The sequence below is a fragment of the Drosophila navojoa genome, chromosome 5 (assembly GCF_054131105.1).
Source record: "Drosophila navojoa isolate 15081-1374.11 chromosome 5, UAZ_NAV_1.0, whole genome shotgun sequence".
NCBI classification, from domain to species: domain Eukaryota; kingdom Metazoa; phylum Arthropoda; class Insecta; order Diptera; family Drosophilidae; genus Drosophila; species Drosophila navojoa.
In genome coordinates, this window is record NC_142893.1 from 6,748,401 (window position 1) to 6,769,155 (window position 20,755).

At 35.9% G+C, this 20,755-nt stretch overlaps 6 protein-coding genes and 1 long non-coding RNA gene across 7 annotated transcripts in view; 2 read left to right on the forward strand and 5 right to left on the reverse strand.

Moving 5' to 3' along the window:
• The window catches only part of sano (CABIT domain-containing protein serrano), a 139,296-nt gene extending 135,107 nt beyond the window's left edge, over nucleotides 1-4,189 (reverse strand). Inside the window, exon 1 of the mRNA XM_089261570.1 lies at nucleotides 3,873-4,189. The gene's annotated coding sequence lies outside the window, so the exon portion shown is untranslated. The remainder of the gene's footprint in view (nucleotides 1-3,872) is intronic.
• The window catches only part of tn (tripartite motif containing protein thin), a 222,804-nt gene extending 216,147 nt beyond the window's left edge, over nucleotides 1-6,657 (reverse strand). The window contains exon 1 of the mRNA XM_089261554.1: nucleotides 6,539-6,657. The gene's annotated coding sequence lies outside the window, so the exon portion shown is untranslated. The remainder of the gene's footprint in view (nucleotides 1-6,538) is intronic.
• A 5,421-nt stretch (nucleotides 6,658-12,078) lies between these two features.
• LOC149090984 (uncharacterized) lies at nucleotides 12,079-12,613 on the forward strand. Its single transcript, XR_016197146.1, has 2 exons — nucleotides 12,079-12,244; nucleotides 12,318-12,613. It is a non-coding gene; the product is annotated as an uncharacterized LOC149090984 (long non-coding RNA).
• Nucleotides 12,614-13,357: 744 nt separating this feature from the next.
• LOC108653344 (uncharacterized) lies at nucleotides 13,358-13,891 on the reverse strand. The gene has a single exon (XM_018103742.3). The coding sequence runs from the start codon at nucleotides 13,853-13,855 to the stop codon at nucleotides 13,424-13,426; it is 432 nt and encodes a 143-aa protein (XP_017959231.1). The 5' UTR covers nucleotides 13,856-13,891; the 3' UTR covers nucleotides 13,358-13,423.
• A 271-nt stretch (nucleotides 13,892-14,162) lies between these two features.
• Nucleotides 14,163-14,666, forward strand: LOC108653345 (diptericin A). The gene has a single exon (XM_018103744.3). It carries the CDS (start codon nucleotides 14,210-14,212, stop codon nucleotides 14,543-14,545), a length of 336 nt encoding a protein of 111 aa, XP_017959233.1. The 5' UTR covers nucleotides 14,163-14,209; the 3' UTR covers nucleotides 14,546-14,666.
• Nucleotides 14,667-16,147: 1,481 nt separating this feature from the next.
• LOC149090985 (diptericin A-like) lies at nucleotides 16,148-16,653 on the reverse strand. The gene has a single exon (XM_089262298.1). It carries the CDS (start codon nucleotides 16,603-16,605, stop codon nucleotides 16,270-16,272), a length of 336 nt encoding a protein of 111 aa, XP_089118424.1. The 5' UTR covers nucleotides 16,606-16,653; the 3' UTR covers nucleotides 16,148-16,269.
• Nucleotides 16,654-17,697: 1,044 nt separating this feature from the next.
• Nucleotides 17,698-18,177, reverse strand: LOC108658091 (diptericin A). Its single transcript, XM_018110746.3, has one exon. The coding sequence runs from the start codon at nucleotides 18,127-18,129 to the stop codon at nucleotides 17,785-17,787; it is 345 nt and encodes a 114-aa protein (XP_017966235.1). The 5' UTR covers nucleotides 18,130-18,177; the 3' UTR covers nucleotides 17,698-17,784.
• Between the last annotated feature and the right edge of the window lie 2,578 nt (nucleotides 18,178-20,755).

The window sequence follows — 20,755 nt, forward strand, 5'->3', positions numbered from 1 at the left end:
TTTGTCGCAAGTGTCTGTTGTAAATGTTTGGTGCTGCACTCAATATATTTTTTTTTGGCTCTAATATTTTTGTATTTTTGGTTTGTTAAATTTGCAAAATACCCACAAAACTATTTAAAAAAAAAATAAAATAAATTGAATAAAATTTAAAAAAATAAAGAAAACTAGTTAGAACAGCATAATCGAATGTCAAAGGCCTTTTCATGGTAGTTTTAGATTAGTTGAAATTAAGGACTTATAATTTATTAATAGTTGCCATAGCTTATACGTTTTGTATTTTATTTTATTTTTATTTTATTTTTATTTTATTTTGTTTTATATTTTATTGAATTATATTTTATTTTATAATGTATTTTATGTCAAAAAACATTTGTATTTTATTATAATTTTTCTTATATTATTATTATTATTTTTTATTATTTTTTCTATTTTTTATTTTAATTCCTTTTTTACATTTTTTTAAAATGTTTTTTTATTTTAATTATTTTTTATTTATGTCCTATTCTTTTCTCTGATAAGTCTGTATATTATTTTTATATTGGCAATGCCATAATATTTATATACGCTTCTCTCTCGCCGTAAATACAATCAACATTAAATAATTCAAATATTTCTGACCAGCGAACAATGAAAGTTTCAACAACTCAACAGCCAGGCAAATGCCACAATGACACTTTGGTCACATAAATAAATAAATGAAAGAGGGGGGAAAATGATTTAAACTGTTGACCAGTTTAGCTGTCCAGCCGGGCAGCCAGCCATCCAGCCAGGCTCAACATTTGGCTGTGATTAACTTAAGTGAACGAGACATAAATATTTAAACGCCGCTCGAGCGAGGTACAGCTGTGTGGCAGCTGTTGTTGCAACAAGGGCTGCGCGTAACGGCATTTCTGCACAGTGGCAGTGGCACTGGCAGTGGCTGCTAAACGTCAGTCAACAAACGAATAGACGACGACAATATCTGTTGTGCCGTGCTAATGGCCAACTAACTTGCCACAGCCTGTTGCAAGGTAACATTCAACAACGGCTCAAACAAAAAAAAAAAAAAATTAAGTAGAAAAAGGTAAAAAGCTGCAAAGCTGCAAAGAAAAACAATCCAAAGGCATTTCATTCCGGTCAGCGTTTTATTTATACTTTTTATACCCTGTAAACTATTGATAATGGCTAATGAGGGTATATTTGTTAATTCTTATTATTGTCTAACTTTTTTTGACTTTTCTATTCAGTTTTTAACTTTAAGAATGATGAGCTGATCTATATATGTAAAGCTTATGATCTGTATATTCGTTTGTCTTTCTCTCCATTCCTACATTTATTCCCTATTTCCTTTACTTGTGAATCTCTTCTAATCAAGTTTTCTGTTCAAAGAATTTGCATTCTATAATCGATCTCAGGGTATTCCCTAGTCTAACACTCAGCATTATCATCACTCTTACTTATTTCTTGCTTCTTTTCTCTATGCAAATCTTTGCTGTCGCTCTTGACCACCAGCAGGAATGGCAACAACAATAGCAACAACAACAACAACAACTGCAACCGCTGCAACTGCAACGCAACTGACCGTGCTGAGCGATTGTGGCACCTTGTTGATCAATAATTGCCACACGACAGCTAAATGGGCTTTAATGCCATGTTAGAGCTACGGCATCCAAGGAAATGCAAATCAAATTCTAATGATGTTGTAATACAGACACCAGCTTCAGAAAGTGTGTGTGTGAGAGAGAGAGAGAGAGAGTGAGAGAGAGAACAGGTAGAAGAAGCATCAATGTCGATAAGCTTGGGACACAATATGCTGCCCATTGGCATGCAGATCGCCAGAGCTGCAGTTAAATGTTATGAAAATAAAGAAGAAAACTAAATTATATAAGAATATTAAATGCCCTTTCACAATATAAATTATAATTATATATCATTAAACTATTTTAGTTTTGCGGGTAAATTTTTAGTTTTTTGTATTTATTTATTGATTTATTAATTTTATTTTATTTATTTATTTTTCATCATTATTTTTTATTGTTTTTATTTTATTTATTTATTTTTTATTATTTTTTTAAATTAATTTTATTTTATTTATTTATTTTTCATAATTATTTTTTACTATTATTTTTTATTAATTTTATTTTATTTATTTATTATACTATTGTATATAATTTTGTTTTTATTTATCATAAAATTCATCAAGCGTTACTTATTTCATCACTAAAGTAGTACAACCTTTGCCAGTGTATACAAAAAATTATATTATTAGAATTGAACATGCAATCTGACAAGTGTTTTGGCCAAAACATTTCCTGGTTTAAGCCCTGTCCGAATGCCGTATTGGCCACTGACCAGGCTAATTGCCGCAGCATTAAAATTGCTGTACATAGCACTCGCTCTACACTATCTCTCTCTTTCTCTCTCTCTCTCTCTCTCTCTCTCTCTCTCTCTCTCTCTCTCTCTCTCTCTCTCTCTCTCTCTCTCTCTCTCTCTCTCTCTCTCTCTCTCTCTCTCTCTCTCTCTCTCTCTGTCTGTCTCTCGTCTCTACTGTCTATATAGATATGGCAAATTACCAACGGCGCGATTTATGATTGCATTTCCTGCAGCTCCGCTCAAGTCGTAGGCCAAAAGCCTCTTGCTGCATTGTTACATTGTCGCCATGGGCCAACAATTAGGCGGAAATGCAATTGTCGTCTGTGTCGTCTTAGCCACAAAACACACAATCTGTATAGCACTTGGGCAAAGCTTACACTCATTGATATTCTCCACACTCGATTCTGACTTGGACGTTCTTTGGTTTTTGCTTTGGGTTGGGCTTTGGCGCTGTCATCGACCACATTGACGACTCTTCTAATAAGGTATTAATATAAATATTACCAAACACATTTAACGCCACATTCTTGCCCGGTTATTGCTCACAGTTGTCGCTATTGTTGCCGTTGTCGTTGTCGTTATTGCTGTTGCTGTTGTTGTTGTTGGCAATCGTGCCTTTGCATTTTGAATAGATTTACACATAGGAAAAGCATGTGTAAGACATTACCTGGAATTGTGGTTAGCTAACAGTTTAAGTACTTTAAATTCTCAGGACTTTTAAGAATAATTTGCTGATTGGAGCTAGTCAAGAGGTAATAGGTAGAGAATAGCTTTGGCACGATGTAGATAAATTACTGTAGGAGACATATTTTTGTATGTCATTTTATATTTTATTTTATTATATACATACTACTTTAATACATACAATTATCTCATCCTACGTTTATCTTCTTTTCAAACGGTAAATTCAATACAAATAGGAACTCTCTGCTAATGATAATAATCATCTCTCTTTCACTCTTCGTCTCTCTTTGGCAATTAATACTTTAAATACCTGCGTACACGCCAATTCATTCTCTGGCCTTCTCTGTCTCCCTCTACCTCATTGTGTTTGCAACTACGATAAGCATTCATTACTATTTACACCATCTTCAATTCAAACGGAAGGAAATCGCAGCGGACACATTAACCAATCACCTCCCCTTCTGTCTACCTCTCTCTTTCTCTTCCTCTCAACACATCGTCACTCTAAGCGTTCACTGCTGCTGTTACCGTAACGCCATGAAAAGCGAAAATAAATACAATTATCTACGAAGGTCACTGCATTGCCAGTGTTCATGCTCCTGTTCATTCGCTTACTTTGCCTCTCATTCTCTTTCGTCCTTCTGGTCTTTTTCTAGCACTCTATTTACTTTACGCAATAAGCATACGTACACACATACATATACACATAGATTGGCTTGCATGTATGTGAAACTAGCTAGCACGTACTCGCACTAAATAGTAATAAAAAGTGTGTATGTGCAGTTTTACGTAAATACATATTTAAACATACATAAGTAAATTAATGTAATACTGACCTGCATTCTTTACACTGTAGTACTTTATAAACACACACGCTTTCAGCACACTTTACGTAGTTTTAATTAAGCACAACAACAACAAAAATCTCGAAACACACGCGTAAATCTGCCAGCGATTAAAAACGACCGAATTGCACAAACTAAATTTCCCTCGCGCCTACGCTAAGCCGACAAAGCACACAGCTATTTAAACTCTTTATGTGCCCACGCCATGCACACGTCAAATGGGATCAAAGGCATTTCGTTCAAAGACAAGCATTGCGGGCATAAAAATTACCTCTTACTCTCTTACTCACTCTCTCTGCTGCTTTTGCTTGAAATCACAGGCAAAAATGTCCCAACAGTGGTTTACAGCTAAATACTTTGTTCTTTATATTCAGCCAAAGCTATTCATTATTGTAGTGTGGGTACACTTTTACATCTAATTAGCCAACGAATAATATTAATTAATAACTTTCAGAGTATATTCACTTTTCGGCAAACTCAATATCGAGTTTTACTCCACTTTAATTCAAAATCTCTCTCGTCAAACACTATTCTGTTCTCTTGAATTTTTCGCCATGCACCGACATGCAATCACAGTTATATACATATACATATGTACATATAAGACTAGCTCCGTATTGAGAGTGGGAATGTGATTTTTTCGCTGTATGCTAGTTATCTTTAAGTAGTTAATAAACACAAACGGCACGAACTAAATGCATTTAACATATTTGGAGCACTTTCCGCCTATCTGTTTTAAAAATTAAAAGAGAAAATTACTGACTATGCACACACGCGCACCCACACAAGCGATTAAAAGGACAGACGCGCACAGACTAAAAGCTTTCGCGCATTTGCTGAGCGCAGAACAATTAAAACTGTAACGGGATCAAAAGCGTTTCGTCTACTGCAGCGAATGTATGCATGAGTTGTCTCTCCCTGTCGTCGTATTCACTCTTACGCTCGCTCTGTTGCATTTAATGCGTGCCTGCTGTTTGAGCTTATAACGGAATCCTTTGAGTGGAATAAAGCATTTATGCGTATGTTGAGTGAAAAAATGAGTGAGTTAATATGATTTATTTGTGTGCAATTCAAAATGGCTGAATGCATAATCTTAGATCAGTGATAAGAATAAAATGTAAATATAAGCTAATTTTGTACTTAATATACATAATTTAATTATTAAATTTATGGCTTTGTTTATGCTAGAGCAACGTTTAAGCCATAACTTGACTTTATCACGTTTTTTTTTTTATTTAATTTATATTTCTACATTTTCTTTTGTTCTTCTGGGTAATGACAAATCCCAGTTATGATGCAAGCGCTGCTAAATATAAATGTATGAATGCCACTTACTGTTGCACCTGTTGCCGGCAAAGGTCAACGGGCGCGTGCGTCTCCATGCCGCTTGATGAAGTCGAAAGTTGACGTGACCGAACAACAACAAGAACTATGATTGGCTGATGATTAATCATAGCGTATATATACATATATATGTATATATATGTATGTATGTATATTGCGCATCAGGCATGGGAAGTGTCTATGATTCTAACCTCTGCAATGTCAAATGCTGACCATGGGCCAGCAGCAGCAGCAGCCGCAATCGCCGTCGCCGTCGCCGTTGACTTCGAGTGGGCCACTTTGACACACTCGAAGCAAACTACGTGCGCCTTGTACACAAGATGCTTGGCTAGAGATAGCCACACACTCTGCCATACAATTTCAATACAATATTTGAAATAATTGGCTACAAATCGTCATCGTTGTTGTTGTTGTTGTAGTTGGTGTTGTTGCTGCTGCAACTGCATCGACATGCCAAATCCTGGGCCACAAATTGCAGTTGAAAAACAGCCGCAATCGCAGACACATTTTGTGGACTGCTGCTGCCTGATGCTGCTGCTGTTTGACTGCCTCTGCCTCTGTCTGCTTGACTTGGCTTGGCTTGGCTCGGCTTGCCTGCCTGCCTGGCCTGACCTACGACACTGGCATGTGCAGCCGAGAGTCCCAGTTGGTTGGCCATGCCCCCAAAGCTGGGCCGCCTGTCAAGTTTTGTGGCGAGTGAAACTTGAAATTACTATTGATACTGATAGCAAAATGCAATTGCAACTGTAACTGCAACTGCAGCAACTGCAACAGCAACAACAACACCAGCAACTGCAACTGCAACTTGCCTTTTAATCTGTGCGTTACGGTAAATATTTTTGCTGTTAAGATCAAAAGCTGTTCCATCAGCCGGCTAAGCTATTCATGTTTGTCCATTATTTGGCTAATTGAGCTGCGCTCGGGTCGAGCCAATTAGCAGAAAGCTAACCCCACACCCCACACCGCACCCCACCCAGTCGCACCCCAGCTTTAGTTGACCAATATTAGAGATATGCGGGCAATTGCCACCAGGTGCGGAGAACTCAATCATTTGCTGCTGCTGCTGCTGCTGCTGCTGCTGCTGCTGTTGCTGTTGCTGCTGCTGCTGCTGCTGCTGCTGCTGCTGCTGCTGCTGCTGCTGCTGCTGTTGCTGCTGTTGCTGCTGCTGCTGCTGTTGCTGCTGCTGCTGCTGCTGCTGCTGCTGCTGCTGCTACTGCTGCTGCTCCTGCTGCTGCTGTTGCTGCTGCTGTTTCTGCTGCTGCTGCTGCTGCTGTTGCTGCTGTTGCTGCTGCTGTTGCTGCTGTTGCTGCTGCTGTTTCTGCTGCTGTTGCTGCTGCTGCTGCTGCTGCTGTTGCTGCTGCTGCTGCTGCTGCTGCTGCTGCTGCTGCTGCTGCTGCTGCTGCTGCTGTTGCTGCTGCTGCTGCTGTTGCTGCTGCTGCTGCTGCTGCGGCTTAATGCGCAAAACGTGAGCCCAATTTGCATGGCGACAAGAGCAACACCAAGAACAACAACAACAACAACAACTTGCAACAATTACTGCTGCTGCAGCAATAGAGTCAACCTTCATTTATGTCCAATTCCATTCTGAATGCATTTCACACACATTTTTTTTTTCAGAGTCCAAGTCTGAGTCCAAGTCTCTCTCTCTCTCTCTCTAAGATTTATATTGCTGGCAAAGCGCGCACAATTCATTAGCCATTTAGGCATTGCCGGTGTGTAGCGCATCAGCATTTGAGTTGGCTAATAGCTAGAGATGGGCGCGTGATGAAGGATCTGGGATGTCAACTAAATGGGGAAAGTAATTAAATAAAATCTAATTTTTTAAATATATTAAGTAATTATTGCATTAAATTTTCTTGGGGCTTTCTATGTCTTTGTTTTTTTTTTTCAAAATAATTATGTATTGCATATGCCATATGCCAGGTATATAAATAAAAACCTAAGCAGAAAAGCCCTATTTCTTAGCCTAAACTCTTAAATTATTTGTAAAATCCATTCACAAAAGTCTGTAATAAGAACAAAGAGCAAAATAAATTAAAATTGTAAATTTCTAATTTATATTTTGGCTATTTATGATTTTTTTATTCATGATTTTTTGGTAATAACAAGCTTGAAGTCTAATGCAATATCTTAATTGACACATTGAAAAGCTCTAGCTCCAAAAACATGACAAAATTTAGATTTTTTCGCCTTTTAACACTCCCATTTTCTCATTCTCATTTTCATTTTCCAACTTTAAACTATAGCCTTCAGTAGGCAAAGCGTACTTATGCTCCATAATTGTGGTAATTAAAGGCAGTTTAAGTTATGCCACGCCTCAAAAAGGCGTTAAATATATATTCCGATCATCCATAGAGCGACTTGGCGAATTCTATCAAGTTCCGCATCCAATATGTCAGCTTCTAGCTCTAAGACCTTCGAGCATATGCACTTTAGCAGGCTGCCACGCCCCTTAGAATCATAAATGAGATATAAATTTCAAGCAATATTATCTCTAGCAATATTTAAGCCATGCCCACTTACTTTACATACATACATTTATATACTATTTATTTATTTATTTATTTATTGTTATCAAGAATTAAATCTAAACAACAATTTGTTTAGCCAGAGCGACAAAGACATTTATATACATACCATATGGTATATATGATAAAGCTAACTGACTAGTCTATATGCATTTCTCACGAACTATCGCATGTCACGCAACCATCTCTAGCTCAAGAGCTGCACACTCGACTGCAAATCGAATTAAGCAACAATTTGTAGCACAAACTCGATATGATTGTTATTGCTATTGTTATTATTATTACTATTATTATTACTATTATTATTAGTATTATTATTATTATAATTATTTTTAGTTCTATTCTTAACTGCCTCAGCACATCGTGTTGCGTGTCACGCGTCCATTTCTATCGCATGCTATCGGCTGAGCCGCTTGGCGGTTGCCTCGCATAGGTCACGTGTTTAGTGTGTTGCGGCTTTTTCGTGTGCCACAGTCAAATATCAGCAATTGAACTATAGACATTTTGGCCAAATTCAGCAAACGGACGCAAATGCCGCGCTCTTTTTATTTTCATTTTTCTTTGTTGTTGTTTTTTTTTCGGGGAGAAATAGCTGAAGCGGGGAGCTACCAGAGCTGCTTTCATGTCTTGCCACATTGTTGTTGCTGTTGGCGCATCTTGCAAGCGTCGCACTAAATGTCAACGGCAAATGCAAAAAGCCACGCGGGCTGCCCAGCAACAACAACAACAACAAAAGCTGCCACCTGCTCAACTTTCAGGTGTTTTCCAAGCTGACTTTTTCTACAACGTAGTGCGCCTAGAAAAATGGAGCTGCCAAAGTGGGGTATAATGATTGCGTAGCCAAATAGGTGGATTGAAGCATATAACTTATATAATATATGTGTTTTTATATACATATGTATATTTAAGAAAAGGTAATTATTAATAATATGGAAATAGAGAGCTGAAGTCTCTCTCTCATTTATTCTGTATATCAATTTTTATCTTTAGACTAAATTTAGACTAAACTATTTTTTATTTTTTGTTTTTTTTATCTTTAGACTAAATTTAGACTAAACTATTTTTTATTTATTTTTATTATTTTTTTTTTTTTTAAAGCAAATTTAGACTAAATTATTTTTGTATGTTTTATTTTTTGTGTTATATATTTATCAGCTTACAAAGTCATTATTTTATTTAATTTATTTATTTTGTAAAATTTTCTGTTTCATATCATTATTAATCTACATAATATTTAATATGTAAAAATATTTTATATAAATATATATATATATTTATAAATATTATGTTACATTTTGGAATATGTACGAGGTATTGAAGTAATTCTCTAAATATTAATTATTTATATAAAATATTTTTACATATTAAAAATTATGTAGATTAATAAAGATATATATATATATATATATATATATATATATATATATATATATATATATATATATATATATATATATATATATATATATTTTTTTTTTTTTTTTATTTACACAAAAATTAAAATTATTGTTAGCAAAATATTTTAAAGGATAGAATTTTTTCGATTTATTTATTGAGATTTTAATGTATTTTAATAATATAAAATATGTAAGCAACATTTAAAAATATGTTAAGAAAATCATTTATTCTAGTTCTAAAGAAAAAAAAAATTATTATATATAAACTGCATAAACAATTATTTTAGTCAAAAAAATTAATAAAAATCAATTACTATATATAAATGGGATACCCTATAACGGATATAGAAAGCCTTATAACGATCAGCTATAAATAGAAATTCGTATATATGTACATAATTTTTAAACTCTTGCATATAACTAAGTTCGCTTAGTAAAGAACTCTCCCCCATTATATGCACACAATCCCATTAGAGCTGTATGATCTCCTCTATCAGTGCTGCCGCAGGGTGTGCAGGGTGCGATGCTCGCTTTAGTAGTTCACCTGCCTTGATTACCTGCCCTAGTCTAAGCTGCGACACTCATAATTAATACGCTTAAGTTAGCTTACTTAGTTTCAATTTGCACGTTGCGCTGACAAATTTCTCCGCCCTGTTGTCGGGCGTTCATTAAAAAGCCATTAGAGCGGAGCGACGACAACGATGACGATGACGAAGAAGAGGAAGAGTAGGAAGAGGAGCAGAGGAGAAGGAGGAGGAGCTGCAGCTCCAGCTCCAGCTGGAGCCCATTAGAGAACTTCTAACAAACTCGAGTAGAAGAAATTTTGTGGAGCTGGCTGCTAAAATTACGTGTACAAGCGGCATCTGCTCAACTTGTTGTTGTTGTTGGCAAAAAGTTTTCTTTTCTAGCAACTGCGTGGGAAATGCCGTCGATCGGTCACGATCGGCAATCAGCAATCAGCGCTGAACGATCAAAGCGAAGACACAAACCAGCTGAAAGTCCATGCAAAATGCAAAGTTGATTTTTATCATTGCTTGTTGGTTGTTCGTTCGTTTGTTGTTTGTTGTTGCATTTGGCATTCGTCTGGCCTTTAAAGTGATTTGCCACTTGACAAATGAGCTGGCTGCCACATGTGCAATTTAAGAGACGACATCGCAAGGCAACAACAAGAAGAGCAACTGCAACAACGACAACAACAATTTGTGTGTTGCCAATTTGCGCCAAGGGAAAAACAATAGACTCTCTGTTGTCTGGCTTGACAATTTGTGCATTGATTTGGAAAATGGCTCTAACAAATGGCCAAGAAGTGGAGCGCACATGCATATCTATGAAAATGACATGGAAAACTCTGCCGTCGTTGTCGAACGCTTCAAAACAACGCAAAGAGAAAATTTGTTTGTTTGCTCGCGCACACACACACACACAAAGGAAAATTGGCCAGAAAATTGGCGCTATCAACAAAAGCAACTCGAACTCGAGCGCTGCTCTGCTCTGCTCTGCCCAACTGAACTGCAGCAGCAAACAGAGCGAGCCCAGAAAACTTGGAAACAAAAAGCAAATTGGTTAGAAATAGAATATTGTTACCCTATGGACTGACCTTCGTTCGGTGTTTGCTACTAACATTTAAATTTGTTGGTGCAGTCAAAGTTCTTTTTTTTTCAAGGGGCAGAATACCCTATAATTATGTGTGAGTGAGGTGTTTTGGTTTGTACTTGGATGGGAAGGGAATTTCATTAACTACAGGATTTACAGGGTATCTTTAAGGCGAGCCAACAGGAATTTCGTCAGCTACAATACTTAAAGGGTATCTGTTGGACAAACACTATATATAAATATGTCAAATATACATATATTCCATATATATAATTTTAGTATATATAAATATAATATATTAATATAAAATATATATAAATATAATATATATAAATATAATATAATATATAAGTATATATAAATATGTCAAATATATATTCCATATATATAATTTAAGTAATGCAAAGTGATGGCTTTAACCAGTTCGTTGTTCTAAATAACTACAGGGTATCTGTCAATCAAGCAGCTTCGTACTGATAAAATACCTAGAATTATATGTATATAATGACATATATCTAGCTATCTATAGAAAAGCTTATTTGTAAGTATATCACACACTATGTAGTCCATTTACAGGGTATTCTTAGTCCATATTCAGCTGATGCATGTCAAGGGCTTAATCCATATGCTTATTGGATCACTTACAATATTTAAAATCTGTAAAATAGCTCTCAGTAAGACTTTTACAATTATACAGGATATATTGTAGTCGAGCATAAATGCTGATAAGCTAAATATTATATATAAAATTGAGAAGAGTTAAGAAATCTAGCGGATATTTCACAAAAATTAACAACAGAGTATTGATGAGGCAGAGGACGGATTATAATAGACATATACAGGGTATTTATTAGTCGAGCATGCTCGATATATGTATACAATATGTGCTTCAAACTTGTATATGTATAAATAATATAAATAACAACAACAAATCTAGTTTCAATTCACTCCAGCAATAGCTACAGGGTATCTGCCAGTCTAACAGCCCCTCGTCTGGCTCAATTTAACTATTCATTTTTCTCATTCTTATTCGATTTCAACACAAAACGTGCCAAGTTCTTTTTCTGTACACAATCTTTATTTGCAACTCTGGGCACGTTTAACAAATTTAAAAGAGTTCAACGTGCCGCGCGATGAGAATCGAAGAGAGCGGCGCACCGTAGAGCTGAGCGGGCGATGGGGCGAGCACTACACAGAGATGCGGCTCATCTGTGGGCGCTAGCTTATCAGCAAGGTGATAAGAGGCGGTAGGTAGGTGGGGTTACAGCTGATAGCTGCCGGCACTGACTGCCTGTCTGTGTGAGACACACACACACACACAGCTGCAGAGTCAGGGAGAACGTTAGGTTTCCATTCAGTTCGCTTTGTAAAATCGAATGCGAAACATTTCAACGCGAAATTCATTTCAAAAATGTTTGGCTTATTGAAATTCCTGTTACTAACGCTTTGGCTAATTGGTATAGCCCAAGGACGCTCCATAGCTGCAAGGGACTGGCTGGAGGTGAGCATGTGATATATATGTATGTGTATCTATGTGTATCTATAATAATTAATTGAATTATCATGCATTACAGCGACCCACACCGGATCCAACAATATTTGAGAATAAATCGCTGCTTGAGAACGAAATCCATATGAATGACATCGACTATATGTAATATAATATGTAAAAAATTCAAGAATTCCTATACCGTAGGAGTAGGTCTATCACAGTGATAGACCCTGAAGCACGGGTTGAACATCTATTAGTTAACATTTGTATATACAGCCCATGAAGTGCATAATACTCGCCCATGTTAAATAAAAATTGCTGCATTTAGTATATAATCTATATAATACAAGATTGCTGAATTTATTATAAAATGTATATAATACAAAATTACTACATTTATATTAAAAACCATATACTAGATCAATAAAAATTGCAGAATTTATTAAAAATAAATAAACATTTACTGCATAGATGATAAGACCAGGGACCGTAACGATTATAATTTTTATAGCAAAAAATTTAAAAATAATAAATTTTTTTTGATATATAAAAAAAAAAAATTATATTTAATTATTATAAATGATTTTTATCATCAAAATCATTTATAATAATCAAAAATAATTTTTTTGTTTTTCAAAAAATTGAAAATAAAAGTTTATCCTATTTTTGAATTTGCCGTAAAAAAATAACTTATGTGTGTTTTTCCCTCTCTTCTTGGGGCTTCCTAAAGGCCTCGATTTTTTAAAATTCATAACTCTTATTTGCGGTCCCTGGATAAGACTCTATTATAACTTTTTATTAAAGTTCTTTTACAGATTTATTGTAGGTCTATTTTTCGAGAACTTTTCCAACTACAATTATTTGTGGATGTTAATTTAATTTTTTCTAATCTCTTCAGAGCCAAGATCTTGCATACATGAAGAACTTATTTCAACTCTAAGCCTAAGCCGTCGTGCTTTAGAAGTATTTAGAAAAACATTTTCAGACGATGTTAATCCTAGGAGTTTATATATACATATATATACATATATGCATACGAAAAAAATAATAAAAAAATATTTTAATGTATATATATTATATATTAACATTTTAAATTAAAAAAAAAAAACGAAAATAAATTTTGTCGATAAATATACTTTTTATTATTACTTAATTATTTAAATTAAAAATCTCATTGAAAATGCCCATCTAGAAGCGGAAAGTGTACATCGCACCGGCGCCCCAGTTGGGTCTGCTATTGCCATAGGGTCCGCCCAGATGCTGGGAGTACTGGCCCGTGGCATCCAGCGAATGGCGTCCATTGGGACTCTGCCAAACCGGAGCACGTCCATTGATGCTCAAGTCGAAGCCTTGACGTGGACTGCCGCCGCCCTGGACATTCAGCTGGCGGCGCGTGCGCAGCAATTGCTCCAGCTCCGCCTCCTCCCGCTCCCCCTCCTCCAGCAGCAGCGGATCCTGCTCATCGGGCTGCCATTCCAACTGCGACTGCACGAATGGGTTATCCGACTCACTCAAGTCCACCTGATCGACTGCGGCAAGTGAAAGTGAATCCGGATTGGGATAGGCCCAGGCGCAGGCCAAGAAGCCGAGCAGCAGCAGCAGACTGAGATTTTGTTTCATCTTGAAGCTTTGACTGTGAATGATGAAAGGAGCCAAGCGGCTGCTGTCTTTTATAGAGCGAAAGAGTCCCCCAGCCGAGCGAAAGAGTCCCCGTAGCAGGGATTCCCTTGGTGGACGCTCACATTTGTGCTTCACTCGCGTGAAGCACCGCTGATAAGCAACGAGATCTATAGAGAGACATTGATAAAGAACCGCGTGTAAGTCCCCTAGCAGAGACTTGGCTCTGAAACTGAAAAAATTAAGCAAAGGCTGATAAGAAGCAGCTGCAGTTCATTCTCCGCCTATAAAAGCGCAGTTCGAGCTTGCTTAGATTATCAGTTAAGACACCCAAGTCCAGCCTCACAGATACCCAAGATGCGAGTTGCACTCATTGCTCTGCTCTGCTGCCTGCTCGGCTCAGCCCTGGCCATGCCTCAGCCGGAGAAGTTGGACGTGAGCAAGGCGTCGGCATGGACCGAGCGTCCGCCTTCGGGTCCGCCACCAGAGCAGCGATTCCTGCTGGATGGTGGCTACAACAAGGATAAGAGCGGCCGGGATGTCTGGGCCATGGCTCAGGTGCCCGTCTACACCAGCGACAACAAACGCCACGAATTCGATGCCGTCGGCAAATATGGCCAACATCTGGGCGGACCCTACGGCAACAGCCCGCCCTCCTATGGCTTCGGTGGCAACTACAGATTCCGATTCTAGACGGGGAAGATCTATAAAACTTGTAAATATTTGTGGAAATGAGAGTCTTATCAAAATTATGTTAATGTATAATTTTATTTATTGAAATAAAAATTAAAAAAAAAAACTTTAATCTAATAAATCTCTTTTCATTTATAAAATTAAAAAAAAAAACTTTAAATTTAAGAAGAAATAATATACATACACTTAACTAAAATAAGTGAGTATAAAATTCGTCTAGTTTCAACTTATTCTGAATTTCGGTTTTTTCTTGGGACTAAAATAAATTTACTAGGCAAAGCAGATGTCCATATATATTGTCTATATATGTATAGGTTATCAGCATTGAAGCAGAAGCTGTACAAAGTGATTTTTTAGTGAGCTACGAGAAAGGGAAATCCGTAGGGGCAAGTGTATCAAATGTGAGGGGAATTACGTGGAAGACAACATAATATAGATTAGCATAAAATTTTTGGGAAAAAAAACTTTTTGAACAGACCTCATCAACAAATTAATGAATGATATATGTATATTGTAGATAGATACTTTGTATAAATCTTTCCAGCTAACCGGCCAATAAAAATATTATATACATGGTTTAAGTGATGCCGTGGCACGTGCAAGCCGAGCCCAGTCAAGACAGATTCCACAGAGCTCTAAACAATATTTTTAAAGACTCGCCAAGGCCGTCATTATTATATAATTTATGCAAATTTCGTAATGAGAATGAGGTATTTGATAATGACTCATTGTGAGTCCTAGAGTTTTGTTCTTTTCGCTTTCATTCACAAACTTATTAATTAGCTAAAAGTAAAAAAAAAAAAAAAAAATAAACGAAAAATAAAAACATTTATTCATAGACTTTATTTTTGGTTTAAGTCTGACATGATGAATTTTCATTGCAGCCTCTTTTGACAGTTAACGCAATAAATACAATTAGGCAAAGAAAGAGAGAGAGACAGAGACAGAGAGAGAGACAGAGAGAAGAAAAAGACACACCAATAATTTTTGCGGCAGGTTTCATTAGGCAAACAGTCGTCGCGCTTAATTTGTTATTAACAAAAAGCAAATAAAAATTGTAGATCTCACGATATGAAGACACGTTCAATTAGCCAAACTGCATGCTCATCTCGTTGCGACTGTCAGCCGTAAATCTCGTTGGATTCTTGGAGACATGTTCCGGGGTAGTTGAACGTCTTCATGCTCAAGGATAACCCAAAGCACACGGCTCAGTGAAGAGATCTAAAAGAATTCCTAAAGATGAATCGCTGATAAAAACAAAATTTGTTCATTATATTGTTTTTAGCGTAATGTGTGTAAGAGGCAGCAGGTGGGCGTGGCAAATAGCAGATTGGGATGAAGGCTAATCAAGACTAGCAGTAAGTCTGCCTTAGATGAACTCATTGAACTCAAGAACCCCAAAAGAAATATACTTCATATTGACAAAAAAAAACAAAATAAAATAAATAAATAATAAAAATTAAATATTGCTTACATTAATATAAAAAACTACAAGCTCTAATTTTACCCAACTTACAGCTTTTTTAAATATATCTAGTTCATTTTAAATTCAACTCGAATATTTTTAAGGACTTCTCTCTTGAATTAATAAATTAAAATACATTTTTTAGCATTTAATTAATTTTTATTTCAATAAATATAATTATACATTAACATAATTTTGATAAGACTGAATAGCTCTCTCATTGCCACAAATATTCACAAATTCTATAGATCTTCCCTAGCTAGAATCGGAATCTGTAGTTGCCACCGAAGCCATAGGAGGGCGGGCTGTTGCCGTAGGGTCCGCCCAGATGTTGGCCATATTTGCCGACGGCATCGAATTCGTGGCGTTTGTTGTCGCTGGTGTAGACGGGCACCTGAGCCATGGCCCAGACATCCCGGCCGCTCTTATCCTTGTTGTAGCCACCATCCAGCAGGAATCGCTGCTCTGGTGGCGGACCCGAAGGCGGACGCTCGGTCCATGCCGACGCCTTGCTCACGTCCAACTTCTCGGGCTGAGGCATGGCCAGGGCTGAGCCGAGCAGGCAGCAGAGCAGAGCAATGAGTGCAACTCGCATCTTGGGTATCTGTGAGGCTGGACTTGGGTGTCTTAACTGATAATCTCACTAAACTCGAGCAGCACTTTTATAGGCGGAGAATGAACTGCAGCGGCTGCTGCTGCTGCTCGTAGAGATAAGTTACTTACTAGGCATCTTATCTGTCCATTTCGTACTTCCCCCAGGTGATTCCATTTCTATATGTAGGCCGGGGGATCTTTTTCGTTGTTAATTGAAAACGTAGCAATATTTCTTTTACATTTTATATTTATTTATTGTTTATTTATGTTTTTTTTTTTTTTTTTTTTTTTTTTTTGGCGCGAGCAAGCTTGTGTGAGTTTTTCTGTTTGTATTCGAAAAAATGTTTTGTCTTAAGCTACGGTGCTTTTAGCTGCAAAATAATATAGTTCATACAAAAATACAAAGTTGCTGTATTATTATGAAAAAAGCGATTTATTCGATTTAACATAAAATTTTCAAAGTGCTCTAAAAGCGTTGTACTGATTACTTAAGACTTACAGATTATTTATTTATAATATTTTTATATTTATTTTTTGTATTTTATATTATACATTTTAGATATATTTAATTTGGTATTAATTTATATAGTATAAAGTTTATTAAATTAAATTTTTTATATTTATATATTAAAATTTGTTTTGTATATTTTATCTATGTTTTTAATATATATTTTTTATAATTTATATAGTATTGTATTCTCCTTATTTTTTATTTGATATTATTATATCATTTACATGCTATTTTTTTATATATGTATGTTTTTAATTTATCTAATATTGTATTTATACATATATTTGCTTTTAACTATTTGCTTTTTAACTGCTCCACTCTGCATTCAAGATCAATAATACATTTATATGTGTTTCTATTAAGCCTAGACATTTTAGATTATTATTAGCTTTAATAAATTAAGTTTTACATTAATATATAAAGCCTTTAACAGGCCTACTAATCAGCTCTCAATTTTTATAGTCAAAATATACAATATTAAGTCTCTCTAGAATTTTTCTTAAGTAAGTCTGAAAGAGAGTGAGGGCTTGGCTAGAGCTCAGCCTGAACCCTACGCAGAGCTGATGCTTCAATAATTCAACGCTTGTTTTATATTAAATTTACATTTGCCGAAAGACTTTTTTTATTAACATATTTGTAGTTACAAAAAGAAAAGAAATTGGTATTTAATTAAAATCGGAATCTATAATTTCCTCCAATGCCATACGATGGTGGACTATCGCCATAGGGACCGCCCAGATGTTGGCCATATTGGACGACGGTATCGAATTCGTGGCGCTTGTTGTCGCTGGTCCAGACGGGCACCTGAACCCGGGCGGCCACATCCTTGCCGCTGTTATCCTTGTTGTAGATGCCATCTACGAGGAATCGCTGCTCATTGGGCGGATTAAACTGCTTCCTCTCGTTCCAGACATCTGCCTTGGGCTGCGCCGGCTCCGGCTGGCGTTCCGGCTGAGGCATGGCCCAGGCGGCGCCAAGCAGACAGCAGAGCAGAGCAATGAGTGTTAGCTGCATGTTGTATATGTATGGATGTGCGTTGAGTAACTCGCTTTATCGATTGATAAAACACTGAGAGCTAGCGCCGCGCTTATATAGCTCAGCCAGGAATCCATCAATTGCAGCCGCTCAGAGCTCAAAGCTCTTATCTATCGAGTGCTTCCCCTTCGGGTAATTCCTCTTTCTGGCTTCACTTGACTTTGCTTGGCTCGACTTGGCTTTTGTTTGCCTTCCATTAAATTTTATTTTTCTTACATTCAGTTTTTTATTTGTACTATATGATATACATATATATATTTTATATGACAATTTTTAGCTCTTCACATTTATTGAAACATTTTATTCGCATTTTATGCTGCTTCAAAAGGCTGCAAATAACATTTGCCTTTAATAATTGGCTTTAAATTATGACAGTTTATTTCGTTCGATATATTTATTATATTTATTGTTCGCTTTTGATGCATATTTATGCAGTATGAAGAGAGTATATTAGTTTGTGACATAGTCGGCTGGAAGAGCAGGAATTATCATAGAGGATATACCTCTTCTGTCTTACTTTACTTTTACTTTATAGATCCCTTGGATAGGGTATGAACGACTATCAGTTATGCTGGATAACATTTCATATATCAATACATATCAAAGATTTATGTATATTTTCTTCATGGGAACAGCTAGACTAGATATAGGATATTATAGACTCTATAGTCCATGACAATGGCTTGCAGTGGTTTCTATCCAATCACATATACATGCTTATTTACATATATATAAATGTATGTATATGTGTATAGATGACAATGTCAGGCATTAGGAAGTCCCTAAAGTTCCCCAGTTTCATTAAGCACACATTGATTTATGAGATTATGAATAAAAAACATTTACATTCTCATTTATACCCATTGAAAATGGGAGCTCAGGGTATAGTGGTTTTTGAGAAAATGTATATGACAGTTATAAGAAGGAAGAACAAATACATATACTATATATATTTATAGGAATATATACCCTAAATGGACTGACTAAAATCTGAGTTATATTTATAGGAATATATACCCTTAATGGACTGGCTAAAATCTGAGTCTATTTAATTTTTTCCGGTTGACCATTTAACCTTCCATCTGTTCGTCTATCTAATTTTATGTCCATCTAATTGTCTATGTTTTGTCCGGTCGTTCGTCCATTTGTATATCTATCTGTCCATCCGTCAGATCATTCATCATAGAAGGAGACTTCTATTGTCCTTCTTCTACCTCTATCCGTCCTTCTGTCCAACTGTTCCACAGCAAACTCAGCTTCTTCTTATAACTAATTCCATTTTCCAAATATTCTTTAAGAGATTTGAATTTAAAAGGTTAAAAGAAAACCCAACTTAGAATAAAGTCTTATAAGAAGCACAGCTGGATTGGACTATCATCTCTTAACAGCGTTCCGGGTATTTGCTAGTCGGGCCGTATTTCACCTGTTTTTTTTTTTTTCAATCAAATTGCCTTTGGCCTTATCAGCAGCCGCAGCCGCAGCAGCAGCCGCAGCTGATAATGGCAAACAACATGAATAAAATATTGAATAAATATTGTGCAGTTTTTTTTATTTTCTTTCGATTTAAATGTTTTTGCAAATAACAAAAATTGATTCAGTCGACAAAGCGAGCGAGTCAACGGAGCACAAAAGAAACATAAATAAAATGCGGCTGCAATTCATTTGCATTCATATTATTGTCATACTCTTGGCTCTGCTGAGCGGGGTGAGTGTGTGTGAAGCGAGGCTTTACTGTATCTATGGCTGTGTTTATTGTTTTCACCTGCAGCACCTGAGCATCGGCCAGGTCGATGATGACGATGTGGGCGCTGATGGCACAAAGCGACCTGAAAAACAAGAGCTTCCTGTGTGGAATGATGCGAATGGCGAATGGATTGATCGAGTTAATTAAATATTAATTAGATAAATAATATTTAATATAATAATATATAATATAATGAAAGAAGATAAATTTAACTATTCGATTCTATTGGCAAGGAACTCAAAATTTGGGATAATATGAGGCTTTTTAATGCTGTGATAAGTGTAGAGAAAATGGAGACTATATGGAGTATATAGAGTACATAGAGTATATAGAGTATATAGAGTATATAGAGGATATAAAGTTTATAGAATATATATAGTATAGAGAATATAGAGAATATAGAGAGTATATAGACTATATAGAGTTTATAGAGTATATATAGTATAGAGAATATAGAGAGTATAGAGAATATATAGAGTATATAGAGTATAGAGAGTATAGAGAGGATAGAGAATATAGAGAATATAGAGAGTATAGAGAATATATAGAGTATATATTTTAGAGTATTTAGGGTATTGACCCTATCTATCTGATGTAATGAGGTCTAAAAAGTACATAGAATATATAAGGTACTTAAGATATATAGAGTATATGGAGTATATAAAGTATATAGAGAATATAGAACATATAAAAAAATAGAAAGTATATATAGTACATAGAATATATAGAGTATAGAGAGTACCTAGGGTACTTAGCTGTAATGAAGTGTAAAAGGTACATAGAGTATATAAAGTACTTAGGATATCTAGATGTAGTAGACTCTATAGAGCACATAGAGCATATATACAATGTATGTCTAGT